We start from the raw sequence: 20,364 nt of genomic DNA, 5'->3' as shown, positions 1-20,364 counted from the left end.
TTGGACCGCTGATCTCGTAATTATGAGATATTTTCTCATAATTATGAGATCAGTGGTAATTTTTTTTTTTTTTATCCAGTGAATGCAATACGCTTCCATACTTCTGTATAACGATAATTTCTTTGTAAGTGCACTGTCCAGTATGAAAGCGTATTGCATTCACTAGATTAAAAAAAAAATCTGACCGCTGATCTTGTAATTACAAAAAGAGATCAGTGGCTAAATTGTTTTATATATATTTTTCCGTACTCCCAGTCCCTCAGTAAAGAAGCGGGCTGAGGTTCACCAATGATAATGCACTGTAATCAAACACAAGGTGCTCCTGGATGAATGTTCAGGGAGAAGCATGGGGCGTCTCACCAAAATGAGCCATGTCTCGCTTCCCTCCAGACTTCCCGCTTTCACTCACACAGCTCCACCGACCAATGAGGGACAAAGAGGGCCTCACTCCCAGCTGGGCGCATGCCAGTCTGGGTGCCCTGTGCCCTGCCTCGCTGGAGGAGTTTCATTCATCCATGAACATTTTGGGGGAAAATCCACACTTTGTGTGCGTATAGAAGTGGCGTGCGATCACAGTGCAGTGTCAGAAGGTACAAATTGGCTGATTTTTGATTATGACTTGGGAATTCTCACATTTGTCTTTACTGAGGTACTGGAAATACGGAAGTCCATTGTACGGAAGCGATTACAAAAAAAAAGGAAAAAAGAAAAACTTATCTCGTAATTACGGGATCTTGATCTCGTAATTATGAGATCTTTTCTCATAATTACGAGATCCGGATCTTATAATTAGGAGATCTTTTCTCAGAATTATGAGATCTACGGTCTAATTTTTTTTTATCCAGTGAATGCAATATGCGTCCGTAGCAATTGGCCAACTGCTGGTTCCTTAAAAAGGGAAGCCACAGAAGTTGTACAACCCCCACATCAGAAAAAGTTGGAAAGGTGGCATGGGGTGGAGAAAAGCACTATTTTTAATTCACTGCAGACAGTCCCAAGATATGTTCAGTTTGGTCAAATTCATGGCACTTGTTAGTATACATCCATTCCTGCATTTAAGGCCTGAAACACAAAAAAAAGTTGGGAAGCTAAAGCATCTGTTGCTCTGAAAGGTTGCCATTTCTTCTGACAACACATATTTTGGCATTAAGGATACAAAGCACTCAAGTGTTTAGGGTGTTATTTTGTCTCATTTGTCCTGCAAACAAGTCTTAAGGCGGGCAACAGTATGGGCTCATTACATTTGCCAGTTAAAATTTCTCAAATGCAGGCAGGCCAGTCTAATATCTGTACCCTATTCTTCCACAGACGTGCCTTTGTAATGTCTCCAGAATGTGGTTTTGAATCATCTTGCTGAAAAATGCAAGGGCATTGTTGGAAGATAGTCTTGAAGGAAGCATATGTTGTTCTAAAATCTCAACGAACATTTCTGCATTAATGCTGCCATCACTGAAGTGCAAGTTCCCTTTGCCAAGGGCACTGACACAACCCCATACCATGACAAATTCAAGCTTTTGGACTTGTTGCTAGTAACAGCCTGGATGGTCCTTTATTTTCTTTGGTCTGGAACACACGGCATCCACTTCTTCCACAAAAAGATCTTTAATACTGCTTCCTGTGACCACAGTGTATGTGATGATCCAAACCAGATGTCAACACTGCTGTACAAGGTTAACATAAGTCTTCATTTTGGCACAATAAACTGTAACTCCGTATTGTAGTGTATGACAAAAGATTCCCAAATTAATGCTTTGCCCATGTGGTTAGAGCAGTGATTTTACAGCTTTTGTACAAAAATCGTGTTAACAGTCACCTGCTTACATCACCTAAATTGTCCCTTTGTAACTATGTTGAAGGCCTTAAATGCAGGAATGAATGAATATTAAATTAAATGACGTTTGTTACACAAAACCTGAACTATTTTTGCTTCTGGTTGAAGGCCACCTGTCCATTCTTCATGTAAGCTGAAGTTGCATCAGGAAGGGCACCCGACATAAAACCAAAACAACATACGGATCACCTCGGATTTGTTGCAATGACCCCGAGTGAAATAAGGGAGAAGCTGAAGGGACTGACGGTCTACAATGAAACAAAAGTCAAAGCAAATTTAAGATTCACTAAATGCTTTTTATCTGCATTTTCCATGCTGTCCCATTTTTTCTGCTTGGAGTTGTATAAATATTAATGGCTCAGACTGTTTCAGGGTTCTATAGTTGCCAAAAAAAAAAAAAGCAATAAAGTTGTTTTTAATGCATAACGATCTTCAGTAAAAAGCAAGTTAGACCCCAATAAACAATATGTATCAGCTCGTGACAGTGTTGCCCACACGAAACATTCCTATGTTCATTTAAACAATGTGTGATATTTATGCTTTCCACAAACTATTTTTTAAAGAAGATGAACAAATTTAAAATACGTTTTCCTGCATTCTCCACATTATCAGCATTTGATGTCCCTGTGCACAAAGTACTATGACAATGAATAACTGCAGGACAAACACATAAAATGTGTCCTGTCAGAATTTGCTCTGTAATCCTTAAAGGAGACCTGCATTGAAAAAAATGCAGTCAGATTTTTTGAACAAAAAATGACTTACATTTACACATGAGATCCTTCTGAATGTAGTAAAGTAAATCTGCAAGCCCAGATCTGTCATTCAACGGAGAAATCTTCATTTGAAAATGACAAATTTACAGCTAACATTTAGCCCTCCGCAAATTGTCCCTCTCATCATGGACGCTGCCGAGATGTCACGGACAAGACCCTCTCCCAGCATGCATTGCACGCTGTACTTGTTATTGTACTTGGCCCCACAAATCTTAGAAGCATGGTGTCTAACCAGATCGTTACTCTGGATGGCATTTCCCTGATCTCTAGTAATACTGTGAGAAATCTTGGAGTTATTTTTGATCAGGATATGTCATTCAAAGCGCATATTAAACAAATATGTAGGACTGCCTTTTTGCATTTACGCAATATCTCTAAAATCAGAAAGGTCTTGTCTCAGAGTGATGCTGAAAAACTAATTCATGCATTTATTTCCTCTAGGCTGGACTATTGTAATTCATTATTATCAGGTTGTCCTAAAAGTTCCCTAAAAAGCCTTCAGTTGGTTCAGAATACTGCAGCTAGAGTACTGACGGGGACTAGCAGGAGAGAGCATATCTCACCCGTGTTGGCCTCCCTTCATTGGCTTCCTGTTAATGCTAGAATAGAATTTAAAATTCTTCTTCTTACTTATAAGGTTTTGAATAATCAGGTCCCATCTTATCTTAGGGACCTCGTAGTACCATATTACCCCATTAGAGCGCTTCGCTCTCAGACTGCGGGCTTACTTGTAGTTCCTAGGGTTTGTAAGAGTAGAATGGGAGGCAGAGCCTTCAGCTTTCAGGCTCCTCTCCTGTGGAACCAGCTCCCAATTCAGATCAGGGAGACAGATACCCTCTCTACTTTTAAGATTAGGCTTAAAACTTTCCTTTTCGCTAAGGCTTATAGTTAGGGCTGGATCGGGTGACCCTGGACCATCCCTTGGTTATGTTGCTTTAGACGTAGACTGTGGGGGGGTTCCCATGATGCACTGTTTCTTTCTCTTTTTGCTCCGTATGCATCACTCTGCATTTAATCATTAGTGATCGATCTCTTTTTCCTGGTTCTTTCCCTCAGCCCCAACCAGTCTCAGCAGAAGACTGCCCCTCCCTGAGCCTGGTTCTGCTGGAGGTTTCTTCCTGTTAAAAGGGAGTTTTTCCTTCCCACTGTGGCCAAGTGCTTGCTCATAGGGGGTCGTTTTGACCGTTGGGTTTTTCATAATTATTGTATGGCCTTGCCTTGCAATGTGGAGCGCCTTGGGGCAACTGTTTGTTGTGATTTGGCGCTATATAAGAAAAAAGTTGATTGATTGATTGATTGATTGATTGCGCCAATTGTAATTTGTGGATTTACGTCAGTTTGCATCTGCACCTTTTTCTTGTCTTATACGGAAGGATCTACTTTTTTAAAACTTCATACTGTCTTGTGGCACGTTTGGTGAGTACACATTTCTTTTATTTGTGCTTGAAAATTATTTTCGGGGACTTTTTCATACGCCCGTTTGATTGAGTGGTGTCACAATGAAAATCTGTCTTTCGGCTCCGGTACCATCGTGGGATATGGAGGCGAGACCCAGAAAGAATCCCAGTCATTAAAAATATATAAACCTCTCTCAGCGTCCATGGAGCTCTGGGGCTCCGATTGCCGAGACGTGCGGTGCTGTGGATTTTGCCGCAAGAAGTCTGTCCTTGCAGCAACAGGTGTACTGGCCGCTTCGCATTAAAACAGTGAGCGTAATCTCAGGACTTGTGCCAAGTGTGCTGCAGCTCCATTCAGTAGACAGAGAGGTGATGCCGGTGTTGTGCGCTGAATCTGGCACAACACCGGCTGCAAAGCAGACACGGGCGGTGTGAGTGGCCCGCGTCGGCGGTTAACGAGCTCATTAACTTAATAAGTGCAGCGGAGGCAAAGAGCGGGAGAGGAAGAACGGCGCCCGCTGTCGATGTCGTTGCTGATCTGAGCACACAGATCTGTATCTCACATTCATTGCAGCTTACTTTTGGATGTTGAAACCAGGACGTGTATAAGTAACATTACTAACAGATAAAATCAATTTCAAAGCGGGATCGGACTGAAGGCGGGAGTGCGTCGTCTTGTCCCTGACATCATGGAAATGATACGGCTGTACAAACTGTTTTCACAGAGGGCTAAATTTTAGCTGCAAATTTGTCATTTTTAAACGAAGATTTCTCCGCTGAATTACAAATTTGGGCTTACAGATTTACTTTACTGCATTCACAAGGGTCTTATAAATACATATCAGCTATTTCTTTCTGAAATCTGACCACATTTATTTCAATGCAGGTCTACTTTAAATGCACATAATTTTAATTTTCTGGATCTGCCAGAGCTGCACATTTGGATTGGTGACTCTAAATAACCCGTAGGTATGCGTGAGAGTATGAATTTGTCTTTCTACATGTGGCCTGGCTGCAGACTGACATCCTGTCCAGGGTGTACTCCGCCTCTCACCCTATGACTGACTGGATAGGCTCCAGCTCCCCCCATCATCCTTAACTGGATTAAGTGGGCACAGAAAATGAATGAACGTTTTTGTCAAGGCTTCGCAATTAGACAAAAAGTTGACTGCAAGCATTCAAATTATCACAGCCTTTCATAATTTAGTGTTCTTAAAAGTTGATCAACAATAGAATGAAGAGTGATTGAACTCATCCATAGAGCATTAAGCTTGTGGGGAATAATGTTTTTTAAAAATATATGACTGAAAGTCACTACTGAATACTTACTAGGTGACAGCTTTTTAAAAAAACACCTTATTCTGGCCAGCAAGAGGAAGGCAGAGAAAATGCATTCCTTGCCTGATCAAACATCTTCACAGTAATACAGCCGGAGATATCAGGCGGCCATTAATATCATCCGATATAAGCCTCTCAGGAACATACTGGTATTTGTGCTATTTTGTACAAATATAATTTTGTTGGAAATGCCATCATTACATTTATCCAGAAGATTGTGCTCCAGTGGAATCGTTGATAATGCTGTCAAGCATAGCTGTGACCCCGTCACCCCTTGGTCAGCTGCCATTCATTTTAAACCAGAATGGGCATTTTACAGTGACAAGAGACAAGTGGTCACTATGCACCAACTTGGCAAGGCAAAAATAAAGAAGTAGTCTATTTTGGGAAATGTTGAGTAATTCAAGACAGCAACTGCCAATCCGACTGAATGCTGTTTTCTATTTCTGTAGTTATTTGTAATAAAGGCCAGCATGGTGGCCAAGCAGTTTGTGTGCTTGTTTTCAGAAAAGGTGCCTGGTTCAAAGCCATACCTGCAAATTCTCCATGTAATATGGAGTTGTGCCAGAAAGGTCATCCAGTGTAAAACTTGTGCCAACATATAGATCCATACTGACTCTGCTCTGACAACCACAAGTAAAAAAGGGAGAAGCCAAAAGAACTTACCATAATAAGGCTTATGTTAAAACTGTAAAACATGAAGCCTCATGTCTTTGTCATGAGGGCTTGCAAACTATATCATGTTAATTTTTTATTCTCTGATATCAGTATCTCTCCCCATCCCCAAACAAACAAAATCCAAACGGTGTGGGTTCTGTATATTAGCAATCAGAGCCTGTACTTCTCATAATAAGTCAGAATGAAGTGAACCAAGACAGGAGGATTGAAAGATCTAAGGAACTACTTGCTGAGATATAAAGTAGTCAGTGTTGCTGCTGCTGCTATCAAAAATAATCACATCAAGGTATTATATCCCACTGTCCATCCACTGTTAACACCAGCTGCCTACATCTCCATTGTAATAGAAGGACCTTTTTGAAATTCTTTCCTCAAACTCTTCCTTTACTACACAATCTTCCTGGGCATTGATTAAGCCAGAGTGAAATTTACTTTTATTTTAAACAGCTTTAAAAAAATAATAATAATAAATGTTGATTTGCAAAGGCTAGAGCATCTGCTCCATGGTGTACATTGGCTTTTTTTTAAATAAATGGGATAAAATTGCAAGAAATAGCTACCATTTTGATATGCTATGTATATCAACAATCCATAGTTTTAAAGGACACTAACATGATACTTTTGGCGCATCCAGCAACTACAGCTTCCAGAGGACCGATATTAGTATCATATAGGTCAAAAGTGGTGCACAAGTTTGTCTCTGTTGTACTTCTTTCACTCAGAAAAATGGTAGAAGTACGCAACATGTTTTGGCAGAAGGCCGCAACAGTTAAACTGTATGTGACCTGGTTAATGACATCAGATACTACTCAGGTTTGGTGAAAACGGATTTTTTAGCCATGAAGTCAAGTCTAGGACCATGCACACATCACTGCATCCACCACACTACACAACCATCCTGGGTCGTGACTGGCAACTACCCACGCAAATAACTGGCCCATTCACACCACCTAAAATTACATTGCTGCAACTAGTTAATATATGGGACCTCAGGACTGAGTCACATGCACCATATAACTCTAGTGTTGTAGTTACTCTTCTCCCACAATGAAAGTAGTCCACCTCATCTGTCCCAGTAAGTGCTCATCTGACAAAATCATGCTAGATGTACCCAAGGACTCTCCAGGAGACTATGTACCAAAGACATCCAGCAGTCTCTGTAGATTACTGTCCAGAGTCCAAAGTCTTAGCTATGAAAATTTAATCTTATTGTTAGGCATCATTTAAATCAACAAAATGATTACAATGAAAAAAAAAGTTGAGATAAACTGTAGCACATGTGTAAGTCAAACAGTGACCAAGCAAAGAGAATTAATCTCAAGTCTTAAATGACAATTGTAAATCTGTGCAAGCCTACCCATGGAACTGTAACATGAAAGACTGATTGTAAACTACAAGAAAGATAAGCTCAATGGATCAAATGCATTCTTTAGAGTCCCATTACAAACATAAAATAGCTATTAAAAGCTGGGAGTATACATAAGGTTGCTAGGAGTTTATCATATTATAACTGGGCCCATTTTCTGGGCAGGGTTTGGCTTCAGTCATGGTAGTGGGCTTGGGTGGCCAGTCTGGGTCCACACTGAGCTCTTGAGCAAGGTGCATGTAGCGAGCCTTGGGTGTCACCTTACGTGGACACAGCCTGGACAGATACTTGCCTCCACGCAGATCAACGGCGCTCTGAAAATACCATGGTCAATGAGAGATAAAATAATAAAATGTAAAAGACAAGAAAAATGGGCGACATGAGAGTCTCAAAGTATATCTATACACACACACACATTGCATCCAGAAAGTATTTACAGTGCTTCACTTTTTCCACATTTTCTTATGTTACAGCCTTAACCTGGCAACATGTGGTGTGCAGCCAGTACATTCTAAGTGCCAGTCCCAAACCTGGATAAATAAGAACGGTTGCGTCAGGAAGAGCATCCGGCATAAAATTTCAATTTCAATATGGGATTGGTTGAGGCCAGCGTTAATAACGACCACCACCGGTGCCGTCGCCCAGGAGGATGCAGGTGGAAATTGGGCTATTGCTGGGTGAAGAAGAAGAGGATGAGAGCATGTCCAGAGACAGTGGGAGAAGAGGAATGACTGGTAAAGGGAGAGAGCTGGCTGACATGATGGAGATAAGAAAGATAGACATATTGTGTGTGCAAGAGACCAAGTGGAAGGGAAGTAAGAGCAGGAGCATAGACAGTGGGTTCAAGTTGTTGTTTCATGGTACGGATAGGAAGAGAAATGGTATTGGGGTCACTTTAAAGGAAGAGTATGTTAAGAGTATGTTGGAGGTAAAGTGAGTGTCTGACAGGGTGATGAGTGTGAAGTTGGAAATTGAAGGGGTGATGATGAATATCATCAGTGTATATGCCCCACAGGTAGGTTGTGAGGTGAAGGTGAAAGAAGATTTCTGGAGTTCAAGAGGTGGTGGAGAGCGTGGTAACAATAAAAGGTGGCCTGTACTTTTCACGTGCATAAGTACACGTGCCGTGCACATAGAGTTGATTGAGGCAATGGATACATCAAGTTTCATTCATGCCCTACGGAGGTTCTTTGCTCTGAGAGGACCTACTAAGAACAAAGGCTGGAACTAAATGAGAAATTAATGTGGTACCCTTAAACGCCAGGAGGGGGAACAAAAGAAATACAAATACAGGCAAAGGTCAAACTGAACATAACAACAAAGAAATGCAGTGTAAGGCAAAAAGAGAACTGGCAAAAGCTAAGGAAAAAGCATATGGCCAGCTGTACAAGAAGTTGAATAGGAAGGAAGGAAGGACTTAAGGAAGTAAGGAAGGAGAAAAAGACTTGTACCGATTGGCCAGACAAAGGGACCGAGCTGGAAAGGATGTGCAGCACGTTAGGGTGGTAAAAGATGCAGATGTCAATGTGCTGAAAAGTGAGGAGAGTGTGTTGAGAAGGTGGAGGGAATATTTTGAGGCACTGATAAATGAAGAAAATGAGAGAGAGAAAAATGAGAGAATAAATAAGGAATTGCAAGAGCTTAGTAAGGATGAAGAGAGGGTAGCTATGAAGAGGATGAAGAGTGGAATGGCAGGTGGTCCAGATGACATTCCAGTGGAGGCATGAAAAAGTCTAGGAGAGATAGCAGTGGAGTTTCTAACCAGATTGTTTAATACAGGGGTGCCCAGGTTTGGTCCTTGAGATGTACCTTCCTGACACTCTTAGTTATCTCTCCGCCTGAATCCAATGAAAGGCTCATTAAAAGCCTGCTAACGAGTCTTTCATTGGATTCAGGTCTGTTGGAACAGGGAGACAACTAAGAGTGTCAGGAAGGTACATCTCGAGGACTGAACTTGGGCCACCCTGATTTAATAAAATCTGGAACAGGTGAGAGGATGCTGAGGAGTGGAGATGAAGTGTGTGGTTCTATTTTTAAGAAAAGTGTGATATGAAGAGCTGCAGTAACTGCAGAGGCATAAAGTTGATTAGCCACAGCATGAAGCTATGGGGAAAAGGTAGCTGAAGCTAGGCTTAGGAAACAGGTGAGGGTCTGTGAGCAGCAATATGGTTTCATGTCGAGAAAGAGCACTACAGATGCAAGGTTTGGTCTGAGAATACTGATGGAGATGTATGGAGAAGGCCAGGAGTTACACTGTGTGTTTGGGATTGAGAGAAAGCTTACAACAGAGTACCAAGAGAAGAGTTGTGGTACTGTATGAGAAGTCTAGACGTGGCAGAGAAGTATGTGAGGGTAGTGCAGGACATGTACAAGGACACGTATGTAAATGAGAGGTTCCCCAGTGGAATAGCACAGTTACAAGGAGTAGAAGTGTGAAAGTAGCTGAGTTTAAATACTGGAGTCACCTGTCTAAAGTAATGGAGAGTGTAGGTGAGAGGAGAAGAAGAGTGTAGGCAGGGTGGAGTGGGTGGAAAAGGTGGCAGGACTGATTTGTGACTGAAGAATATCAGCAAGATGTGAAGGGGGACAAGTTTACAAGACAGTCGTGAGACCAGCTATGTATTATGCGCGTTCACACCGCACGCCATGCGACGCCACAAATTCCCATCCCTCGCCTGGCGATGGGCGCGCCACCATCGCCCGGTGTGTCGCTCTGCTTGAGCCGTGTTCACACCGGATGCCACGCGACACCACAAATTCATCATTTGCTGCAGGAGCTGTGTCTGGATGACGGCGCTTTCAGCGGTACTTCCACCTCCTCCAGGACCCAGTTGAGGACCTCCAGTCCCTTTCGTGCGTGCACATGTGAACAATTAAAAAAAAAAACAAACAAACAAAAAAACTGGCTGCTGCCACTGCTGTGGTTCTGCTGCTCGCTCTCCCCTCAAACTCTGTCATAATTATGTTATAAACCAGTTACCATTTGTTTTATTATACATCTGTGTAGTTAATAAAATTATCTTCACGGACGATTCATTTGCGCGCGCATGTGAAAAAAAAACTTCCTGCTGCCGCTGCTGCTTGCTCTCCCCTCAAACTCTGTCATAATTGTGTTATAAACCAGCCCGTAAAATTTTCACCGAAAGCCAGATAAATTTTTCGAATGGTTTCCAGGTGCCAGTCTCTAACAGCTTCTGAAAAAATTCTGATGGAAAAAAAAGTCCTTTTCATTCTGCCATTTCCAGACAATGAAAATCCGACGAGGGGGCGGGACCACTCCTTCCCAAGGCGTGCTCACAGGCGAATGACGTCACCGACAGGCGTGGAAAAACTCACGCATGCGCACGAGGGTTCAAGCATGTCTGACATAAAAACATATGAATGAAATCCATATAGTTTTTGAAAAAAATAAAAAGGACCGTTACTTTATTGACAGACCTCGTATATGCATATGATATAAAATTAGTGTGTGCATGTGTATTCCAATCCACACACACACCTGTAACATGCGAAAAAAAAAACACTAAAAAACAAAACAAAAATACACACACAGAGAGAGAGAGAGAGAGAGACTGTCAAGGATACAAGGATACACCACCACTTTGGAATGACACAGTAATGATCAGGACATAACAGTGAAACTTGAATCAAGTGCAACAGAGAGTCAGCAGGCACAGAGTAAAGCTGGACTGGATTTCAATCATGTCAAGGAAGAAATGTCAAGTCATCAAACCTTAAGATGAATGAAATGACATATCCAAGGCTTGGAAACATCTTCCTCATTGAAAACATATATATAAAAAAGAAAAATAAAGCTAATTCTGTGCAATAGTGACTGCATTCTTAACTGACTGTGAATATACCAGGGATACATGAAGAACAAAAGCTTGTTTGCCATGGAAAAAGAAAATAAAAGGATTTCAAGACAATTTATGCATGCGGAGACAAATCTGTGTGAATGAAATAGTGGCAGAGATAAAAACTTTGAGAAGAAAAGCAGTGTGGCTAGAGTTGATGAAGGTGCACTCCTCTGTTCATGTTCAGTTATGGGGCTTCTTCTGGGCAACTGTTCTTTGTACACAGATTTGATATTTCTTTGCAACTTTGTTTATTTGCTTTGGAGAAGGGCACAAAACTATGCTTACAAAAGCGGCATCATGTTTGGTGCTAATAAAAATTACTACAGCAGTCACAATTTGGTGTCATTCATTTGCACTGCCTTTTGTGTAAAGGAGTCCTGAAAATGAACAGCAGTGTTATTCGAGTCTGGTGCTCCCCTGCTGTCTCGTAAACAACACAACAGCACAGAAACAAGGGATCTAGCTGAATTCCTGTCAAGTTTTTAATTTACCTTTTGTTGAAACAGACTAGACTTCATCTATCACTTTCAATGTTACTGCTCGTCTTGCTAACAGACACCGTGAACATGTGTAGCAATTTTCTACAGGAGCTGATCTGCCGTCTTGATGTGAAAATTTTACAAATCTGCTGCAAATCCAGTGATTTGAATTATGTAAATGTTTTCTTCAACCTTGTTTACATCTAAATGTGGAAAGCTTTAAAACGCCACCTTACTCTAATAAAGTGTTCACTTTTTACCGTACTCGCCATGTCTAAGCGCCCCTGGCCGTTTCACTAGAGATAGTCGGCTCACCTCCACGCACCAGCTTGGGCTCTGGTACCCAACTCCTGGAGAAGGGCTGGACGCTTCATGTTTCTGGAGTTGCCCACGGGGGAGAGGCGGAGAGCTGAGGTCGCATTGCTTATTTGCCCCCAGCTCAGTCGCCATGTGTTGGAGTTCACTCCAGTGAGCGAGAGGGCCGCGTCCCTACGCCTTCGGGTCGGGGACAGGTCTCTCACCATTGTCTCGGCCTACGGGCCGAGCGGCAGTGCAGAGTACCCGACCTTCTTGGAGTCCCTGGGAGGGGTACTAGATAGCGCTCCGACTGGGGACTCCATTGTTCTCTTGGGGGATTTCAACGCCCACGTGGGCAGTGACAGTGAGACCTGGAGGGGAGTGATCGGGAAGCACGGCCTCCCTGATCTGAACCCGAGTGGTGTTCAGTTGTTGGACTTCTGTGCTAGTCACAGTTTGTCCATCACGAACACCATGTTGGAGCACAAGGGTGTCCATAAGTGCAAGTGGCACCAGGACACCCTGAGCCGGAGGTCGATGATCGACTCTGTAGTCATATCATCTGACCTTCGGCCACGTGTCTCATGACACTCGAGTGTGAAGAGAGGGGAGAGCTGTCAACCGATCACCACCTGGTGGTGAGTTGGATCCACTGGGAGGGGAGGAAGCCGGTCAGACCTGGCAGGCCCAAATGTATCATGAGCGTCTGCTGTGAATGACTGGCGGAACCCTCTGTCAACGAGTTCTTCAACTCCCACCTCCGGGAGAGCTTCTCCCAGATCCCGGGGGAGGATGGAGACATGGAGTCCGAGTGGACCATGTTCTCCATGTCCATTGTTGATGCGGCCCCTCGTAGCTGTGGTCACAAGGTCTCTGGTGCCTGTCGCGGGCGGCAATCCCTGAACCCGTGGTGGACGCTCTGAAGTAAGGGATGCCGTCAAGCTGAAGAAGGAGTCCTACTTGTCCTTGTTGGTAGGTGGGACCCCGGAGGCAGCTGACAGGTACCGGCAGGCCAAGCATACCACAGCCCGTGCAGTCGCAGAGGCAAAAACTCGGGTCTGGGAGGAGTTCGGGGAGGCCATGGAGGAGGACTATCGGGTCGGCCTCGAAGAGGATTCTGGCAAACAGTCCGATGCCTCAGGAGGCAGAAGCAGCTCTCCACCAGCACTGTTTACGGTGCGGGTGGGAGCTGTTGACCCTGACTGGGGATGTTGTCGGGCGGTGGAAGGAATGCTTCGAGGATCTCCTCAATCCCATTCGTCATGTCTTCCAAAGAGGAAGCAGAGACTGGGGACTCAGAGGCAGACTCATCATTACCCAGGGCCGAAGTCACTGAGGTGGTTCGAAAGCTCCTCGGTGGCAAGGCTCCTGGGGTGGATGAACTCCGTCCTGAGTACCTAAGTCTCTGGATGTTGTGTGACTGTCTTGGCTGACATGCTCTGCAACATCGCGTGGCGATCGGGGACAGTGCCTCTGATTGGCAGACCGGGTGGTGGTCCCTCTGTTTAAGAAGGGGGACCGGAGGGTGTGTTCCAACTATAGGGGATCACACTCCTCAGCCTCCCCGGTAAGGTCTATTCCAGAGTACTGAGAGGAGAATTCGACCGATGGTGGAACCTCGAATTCAGGAGGAGCAGTGTTATTTTCGTCCTGGTCGCGGCACACTGGACCAGCTCTACACGCTCCATCGGGTGCTCGAGGGTTCATGGGAGTTCGCCCAACCAGTCCACATGTATTTTGTGGATCTGGAGAAGGCGTTCGACCATGTCCCTCAGGGCACCCTGTGGGGGGGTGCTCTGGGAGTACGGGGTCCGGGGTCCTTTGCTAAGGGCTATCTGGTCCCTGTACGACCGCAGCAGGAGCTTGGTTCGCATTGCCGGTAGTAGTCAAACCTGTTTCCAGTGCACGTTGGCCTCTGCCAGGGCTGCCCTTTGTCACCGGTTCTGTTCATTATTTTTATGGACAGAATTTCTAGGCGCAGCCAGGGTGTAGAGGGGGTCTGGTTTGGGAACCACAGAATCTCGTCTCTGCTGTTTGCGGACGATGTGGTTCTGTTGGCTCATCAAATCAGGACCTTCAACGTGCACTGTGGCGGTTTGCAGCCGAGTGTGAAGCGTCCAGGATGAAAATCAGCACCTCCAAATCCGACGCCATGGTTCTCGACCGGAAAAAGTGCTTTGCCCTCTTCAGGTCGGTGGAGTGTCCTTGCCTCAAGTGGAGGAGTTTAAGTATCTTGGGGTCTTGTTCATGAGTGAGGGATGGATGGAGCGTGAGATCGATAGATGGATCGGTGCAGCATCTGCAGTGATGCGGTCGCTGTATCGGACCGTCGTGGTGAAGAGAGAGCTGAGTAGGGGGGCAAAGCTCTCGATTTACCGATCGGTCTACGTTCCGATCCTCACCTATGGTCATGAGATTTGGCTCATGACCGAAAGAACGAGATCGCGAGTACAAGCGGCCGAGATGAGTTTCCTCCGCAGGGTGGCTGGGCGCTCCCTTAGAGATAGGGTGAGGAGCTCGGTCACTCGGGAGGAGCTCGGAGTCGAGCCGCTGCTCCTCCACGTCGAAAGGAGTCAGTTGAGGTGGCTCAGGCATCTTTTCCGGATGCCCCCTGGACGCCTCGCTGGAGAAGTGTTCCCGGCACGTCCCATTGGGAGGAGGCCCCGGGGAAGACCCAGGACACGCTGGAGGGACTACATCTCTCGGCTGGCTTGGGAACGCCTTGGGGTTCCCCACGGAGGAGCTGGGGGAGGTGTGTGTGGATCGGGAGGTTTGGATGGCTTTGCTTGAGCTGCTGCCCCCGCGACCCGACTCCGGATAAAGCGGAAGAAAATGGATGGATGGATGGAATATTTTATAAGGTAGTTTTAAATTAGTATTTTACTGGACTGATCAGTCATTGTGAACAATGGACTGATTGCTGAGCGACAACAACTGTCAATGTATTTTCATTCTTTGTTGTGCTTTTGTTGTTTTGTTGGAATGGTCACTGTACATAGTCACCCCACTGAATGCGGTCTGCTTGAGGTTTGTTCCTCTAATCAAAGAAGACCAGATGAAGTTCTTCCTCTTACCATACTCTCCCATGCACTTGCTCATGGCGTGGTTAAGGTTTACCCATGAGAAGCACCTAGAGATGACTTGCATTGTGATTTTTTTTTTGCCCGCATAAATAAAATGCTTTATTTTTAAGTGCTGAGGTTTTGGCCACCTTGATTATGACAGAATCTGAATCACTGACTTCCCAGCCAACAGTAGATTAACATTAGTGTAAATCAAATTGGGTGTAGTCATCAGTTACAAATGAGCTTTCAGCTTTTGCACATCCCTTTAAATAAAAGAAACATTTTATTTGAATAGTTGTTTGGACACTAATGTGGGGATCGGTTATCAAGCCCTGGAGAGAATGAGGAACATGAGACGACATCAGAAGGAGGCAGAAGTCTTTCACATGCATGTGTTAAGAGAAGGCGAGTAATAGAAAGGCATGCTCAGTAACACCAGTGAAAGGACTAGGGACAGAAAAAGGGAAGAAAAGTGGAAGGTGTCAGATTTTTCCAACCTGTGGTGTCGGGGACGCAGCAGTGATGGCAAAGCTGCTGTGTTTGTCTCGGCTGAACACAAGCTTCCACAAGACGATGTCAATGATGAAGGTCTATAGAATAATTGAGTTGGGCAAGGAAAGAATTGCAGAATTTATTTCCACCAAGCTTCTACTTTGTGACAGAAAGCTTCAATTGTTTTTGTAGAGCCACACAGTATGAATTATTTTACAAACTGTGTGGAATGTTGAAATATGTTGTGTGGAGGCTAAAATAATGACAAATTTACAATAATTTTAAACCATTTCAGTGTAGAAGGGGTTAAATGCACTGAAACCTGAAATCACGTGCAAAATTTTGACAGTTGCCGAAGGACTACGCAAAAAAGTGAAAGAGGAGTTTACACAATTAGATGAGGGAGAAGCACTACCTAGTGACTGCTAAGCAGTGCATGTGTGTGAGGCAACTGTGAAATAGGAAGGCAGAGGCAGTGAAAATGTGGCAGACTATCATCTACTGCCTATGGTTACTGTTAGTATTCTGCAGCAATAACTGATTTTTTTGACATGTACAATAGACCTGTTCAAAATGTCAAATGTTACAAAATCTTTTGGGCCACATGTTGTTCTTTTGTTCTTGTTCCACTAATAAAATAAAAGATCTGTGTCAAATTTTATTGTAATCGGACGTTGTTAGGGGTCCCCCACAAAGCAACAATTTTCCCCAAACAAGCAATGTAGTAATCCAGTAATTCCAGTAATGTTGTCCCCTGGGTGACCAATCGACCACCACTTTTTGCGATTAGAAATGTACCTGTAAAAGAAAAATGAAAAATAATGGCATCAGAGTCTTCTCCCGTTAGGGTGACGTTGCCTTGCCAGCGGAGGGAGAGGAAAATGTGTCACTCTGGGGGACCTCTAAATCTTATCTGATTGAGTTCAAATTTGGTCTGCACCTATAAAACCCCAAGTGAAACAAAAACAACATGTGACCCAAAGTCTCTCACAACTTTTTTTTTCGCTATATAACATGAACAGCCCTAATGTACAAGTTTCAGAAACTCCAGAATGTTTCCAAACAATCAACACCCGTCAAAACAGTTACATTAAAAGAAATTCACGTGAACATTTCTTCTTACAACTTAAGATTGATCCTGCTGTTCTGCTAGATGAAACAAATATGAGTACATTGCATAAGAAAACAAAAACTGACCATAAGAACAAAAGTGAATTTTTGGCAGATGTTTGTGTCTTACCTCCACCAAAACAGACACGGCGGCATTGACTATGATAATCAAGAGCAGTTTTACCCTCCACTGAATTGGGATGCAAACAATCTGGAAAGAAGGACAGAAATCCAACATAGGCAATCACTGTGATGATCGTTAAAATCTAACTAGTTCATTAGAAAGGCAGCCTTGTTAAAAGAATGACCGTTCACTACTGATTTTAAAAGTCAGATTATTTAAAGCCCAAAGTCAATTTGAAACTTTAAAAAAAAAAAAAAAACCCTTGCTACAAACAAATTTGGGGGAGGTGATGGTCTAGCGGTTAAGCGTTGGGCTTCAGACCAGAGGATCCTCAGTTGAAATCCCAGCCTGACCAGAAAATCACAGGGCCCTTGGGCAAGGTCCTTAATCCCCTAGTTGCTCCCTGTGTGTATTGAGTACCTTGTATGGCAGCACCCTGACACTGGAGTGAATGTGAGGCATTATTGTAAAGTGCTTTGAGAGTGTGATGCAGATGAAAAAGTGCTATATAAATGCAGCCCATTTACCATTACCATTTGTTTTTTTGTTTTTTTTTTTTTTATTCTTTGAGTTTTCAACAACGATGGGTACATTAAACGTAGAGATATAGTATGTACACTCCTCAATAATGTTTAGAATTCTTAATTCACATTCCCATCATATAAAGTAAAAAAATAGAAAATAAAAAACACAGGAAGGAACAGAAGGGAGTGACCATTACTCATACCTCACATTAATCAATTTACTCACATTTTTCAAATAAAATTGAGCCTTTTTAAGTTTGTGTATTCAACCCACTTTTCCCAACATGTCGTAAACCATCCCTGTCTATTGTTTATAAATGCTGTCATCTCTTCCATTTTGTAAATACCTAATGTTATTTCCCACCATGTTGTCAAATTTGGTACTTCCTGTGATAGCCATTTCTTGGTTATACACTTCTTACTGGCAACCAACAAAATACTAAATAGAAATTTATCCTTTTTCATCCAGTCCTGTGGTACTTTCCAAAAAAAATTGTCTTAATCTCAAAGGGCATTACACATTTAAAAATTTCTTGCATTGTTCTATGAATGTCATTCCAATACTGTTTAATTAATGAACAGTCCCACAAAGTATGGAAGTAATTTGCTCATTGATTTCCACAGTTTCTCCAACAGACAAGGGGGTTTCCATCGTAGTGAGACTTCTGACATGGAGTAATAAAATATCTAATCTAGGTTTTCCATCCAAACTCTGTCCATCTCTGTAAGGAAGTACATTTCCATTGATTTTTCCATACAAGTGTCCATTCCTTCTCGGTTATGTTTATTCCTGCTTCTTTCTCCCATAGTGCCTTAACAGTCCCAGTTGAATATGACATGTGATTTGCTAAAAAGTTATACAAAAAAGAAATGTTTTTTCTTGACATCACCAGCGTATGCATTTTTAAACAACTTTAACAGATCCAGAATAACATCAAATACCATATCTACCTTTGTGTCTATATAATGTCGTATTTGCAAGTATCGATAAAAGTCTTGCTTTTCCAAGTTATATTTGTGTTTAGTATTTCAAAACTAATTCATTTACCATCTTTAATCAAGTTGTCTATTATCCATAGTCCTTTGGTGGTCCAAGTTTTAAATCGTGAATCCAATCGCTTTGGAACAAAGTCAGAATCATATACATACCATTTTAACACTGCAATGTCTTTATCAAGTTGTATTCTTTCACACATGTTTTTCCATACTGAGAGAGTACATTGAACCCGAAGGGCTATCAACCCTGCTATATATGTTTAGATATTTGGGTCTGTCAACATGGATTGTATTGGGACAGAAAAGATTTTCCTCCTCAATACTTTTCCACTGGGCATTATAAGATACAGTAGTGTTCAGAATAATAGGTAGTGCTATGTGACTAAAAAGATTAATCCAGGTTTTGAGTATATTTTTTATTGTTACATGGGAAACAATGTACCAGTAGATTCAGTAGATTCTCACAAATCCAACAAGACCAAGCATTCATGATATGCACACTCTTAAGGCTATGAAATTGGGCTGTTAGTAAAAAAAAAAAAAAAAAAAAGTAGAAAAGGGGGTGTTCACAACAATATAGCACCTGCTTGTTGACGCTACACACTCAAAACTATGTTCAAACTGCTTTTTTAGCAATCCTGTGAATCACTAAACTAGTATTTAGCTGTATAACCACAGTTTTTCATGATTTCTTCACATCTGCAAGGCATTAATTTTTGCTTGTTTACTAGTGTGCTTGGGGTCATTGTCTTGTTGAAACACCCATTTCAAGGGCATGTCCTCTTCAGCATAAGGCAACATGACCTCTTCAATTATTTTGACATATCCAAACTGATCCATGATACCTGGTATGCGATATATACGCCCAACACCATAGTAGGAGAAACAGGCCCATATTGTGATGCTTGCACCACCATGCTTCACTGTCTTCACTGTGAACTGCGCTTGAATTCAGAGTTTGGGGGTCATCTCACAAACTCTCTGCGGCTCTTGGACCCAAAAAGAGCAATTTTACTCTCATCAGTCCACAAAATATTCCTCCATTTCTCTTTGATGTGGCTTTGATGGCCAGTCGATGTGTTCTTTGGCAAATTGTAACCTCTTCTGCACATGTCTTATTTAACAGAGGGACTTTGCGGGGGATTCTTGCAAATAAATTAGCTTCACATAGGTGTCTTCTAACTGTCACAGCACTTACAGGTAACTCCAGACTGTCTTTGATCATCCTGGAGCTGATCAATGGGTAAGCCTTTGCCATTCTGGTTATTCTTCTATCCATTTTGATTGTTGTTTCCCTTTTCTTCCACACATCTCTGGCTGTTTTGTCCATTTTAAAGCATTGGAGATCATTGTAGATGAACAGCCTATAATTTTTTTGCACCTGCGTATAGGTTTTCCCCTCTCCAATCAACTTCTTAATCAAACTACGCTGTTCTTCTTAACAATGTCTTGAACATCCCATTTTCCTCAGGCTTTCAAAAAGAAAAGCATGTTCAACAGGTGCTGGCTTCATCCTTACATAGGGGGCACCTGATTCACACCTGTTTGTTCCATAAAACTGACGAACTCACTGACTGAATGCCACACTACTATTATTGTGAACACCCCCTTTTCTACTTTTTTTTTATTTTTTTTTTTTACTAATAGCCCAATTTGATAGCCTTAAGCGTGTGCATATCATGAATGCTTGGTCTTGTTGGATTTGTGAGACTCTACTGAATGTTCTGGTACCTTGTTTCCCATGTAACAATAAGAAATATACTCAAAACCTGGATTACTCTTTTTAGTCACATAGCACTACTATTATTCTGAACACTACTGTACATCACACCAATTTATTACTGTCTTAATCTGTGCTGCACCATTACCATTTGTAACAGATTTTTTTAATTAATCTATTGAATATTTTCTGATTATCAATTAGAATGCAAAATCAATTCTGATTAAAGTCTATTTTAAGATTTTAATGTTTGTTTTTGAAGCCATTAATGGCCATGCACCATTCTACTAACTCTCCGCACTTACAGTACA

General features: G+C 42.6%; 1 protein-coding gene and 1 long non-coding RNA gene across 3 annotated transcripts in view; both read right to left on the bottom strand.

Annotated features, from left to right (window-relative positions):
- Positions 1 to 1,489: 1,489 nt before the first annotated feature.
- Positions 1,490 to 6,455, bottom strand: LOC117518734. The gene is made up of 2 exons (XR_004563057.1): positions 4,897 to 6,455; positions 1,490 to 2,535 (listed from the first exon to the last, which is right to left on the bottom strand). It is a non-coding gene; the product is annotated as an uncharacterized LOC117518734 (long non-coding RNA).
- An 819-nt stretch (positions 6,456 to 7,274) lies between these two features.
- atp13a3 (ATPase 13A3) overlaps positions 7,275 to 20,364 on the bottom strand; it is a 184,698-nt gene continuing 171,608 nt past the window's right edge. Inside the window, exons 32-34 of one of the 2 annotated variants that reach the window (XM_034179954.1) lie at positions 16,820 to 16,900; positions 15,585 to 15,677; positions 7,275 to 7,700 (exon numbers count right to left, since the gene is read on the bottom strand). In XM_034179954.1, coding sequence (XP_034035845.1) covers positions 7,509 to 7,700; positions 15,585 to 15,677; positions 16,820 to 16,900 — 366 coding nt within the window. In that variant the 3' untranslated portion in view covers positions 7,275 to 7,508. The remainder of the gene's footprint in view (positions 7,701 to 15,584; positions 15,678 to 16,819; positions 16,901 to 20,364) is intronic. The other variant, XM_034179955.1, reaches the window with a different exon arrangement.

Source organism: Thalassophryne amazonica, chromosome 10 (genome assembly GCF_902500255.1).
Source record: "Thalassophryne amazonica chromosome 10, fThaAma1.1, whole genome shotgun sequence".
Lineage (NCBI taxonomy): Eukaryota > Metazoa > Chordata > Actinopteri > Batrachoidiformes > Batrachoididae > Thalassophryne > Thalassophryne amazonica.
The sequence above is the reverse complement of the archived record's forward strand: the minus strand, read 5'-3'. Positions and strand labels throughout refer to the sequence as shown.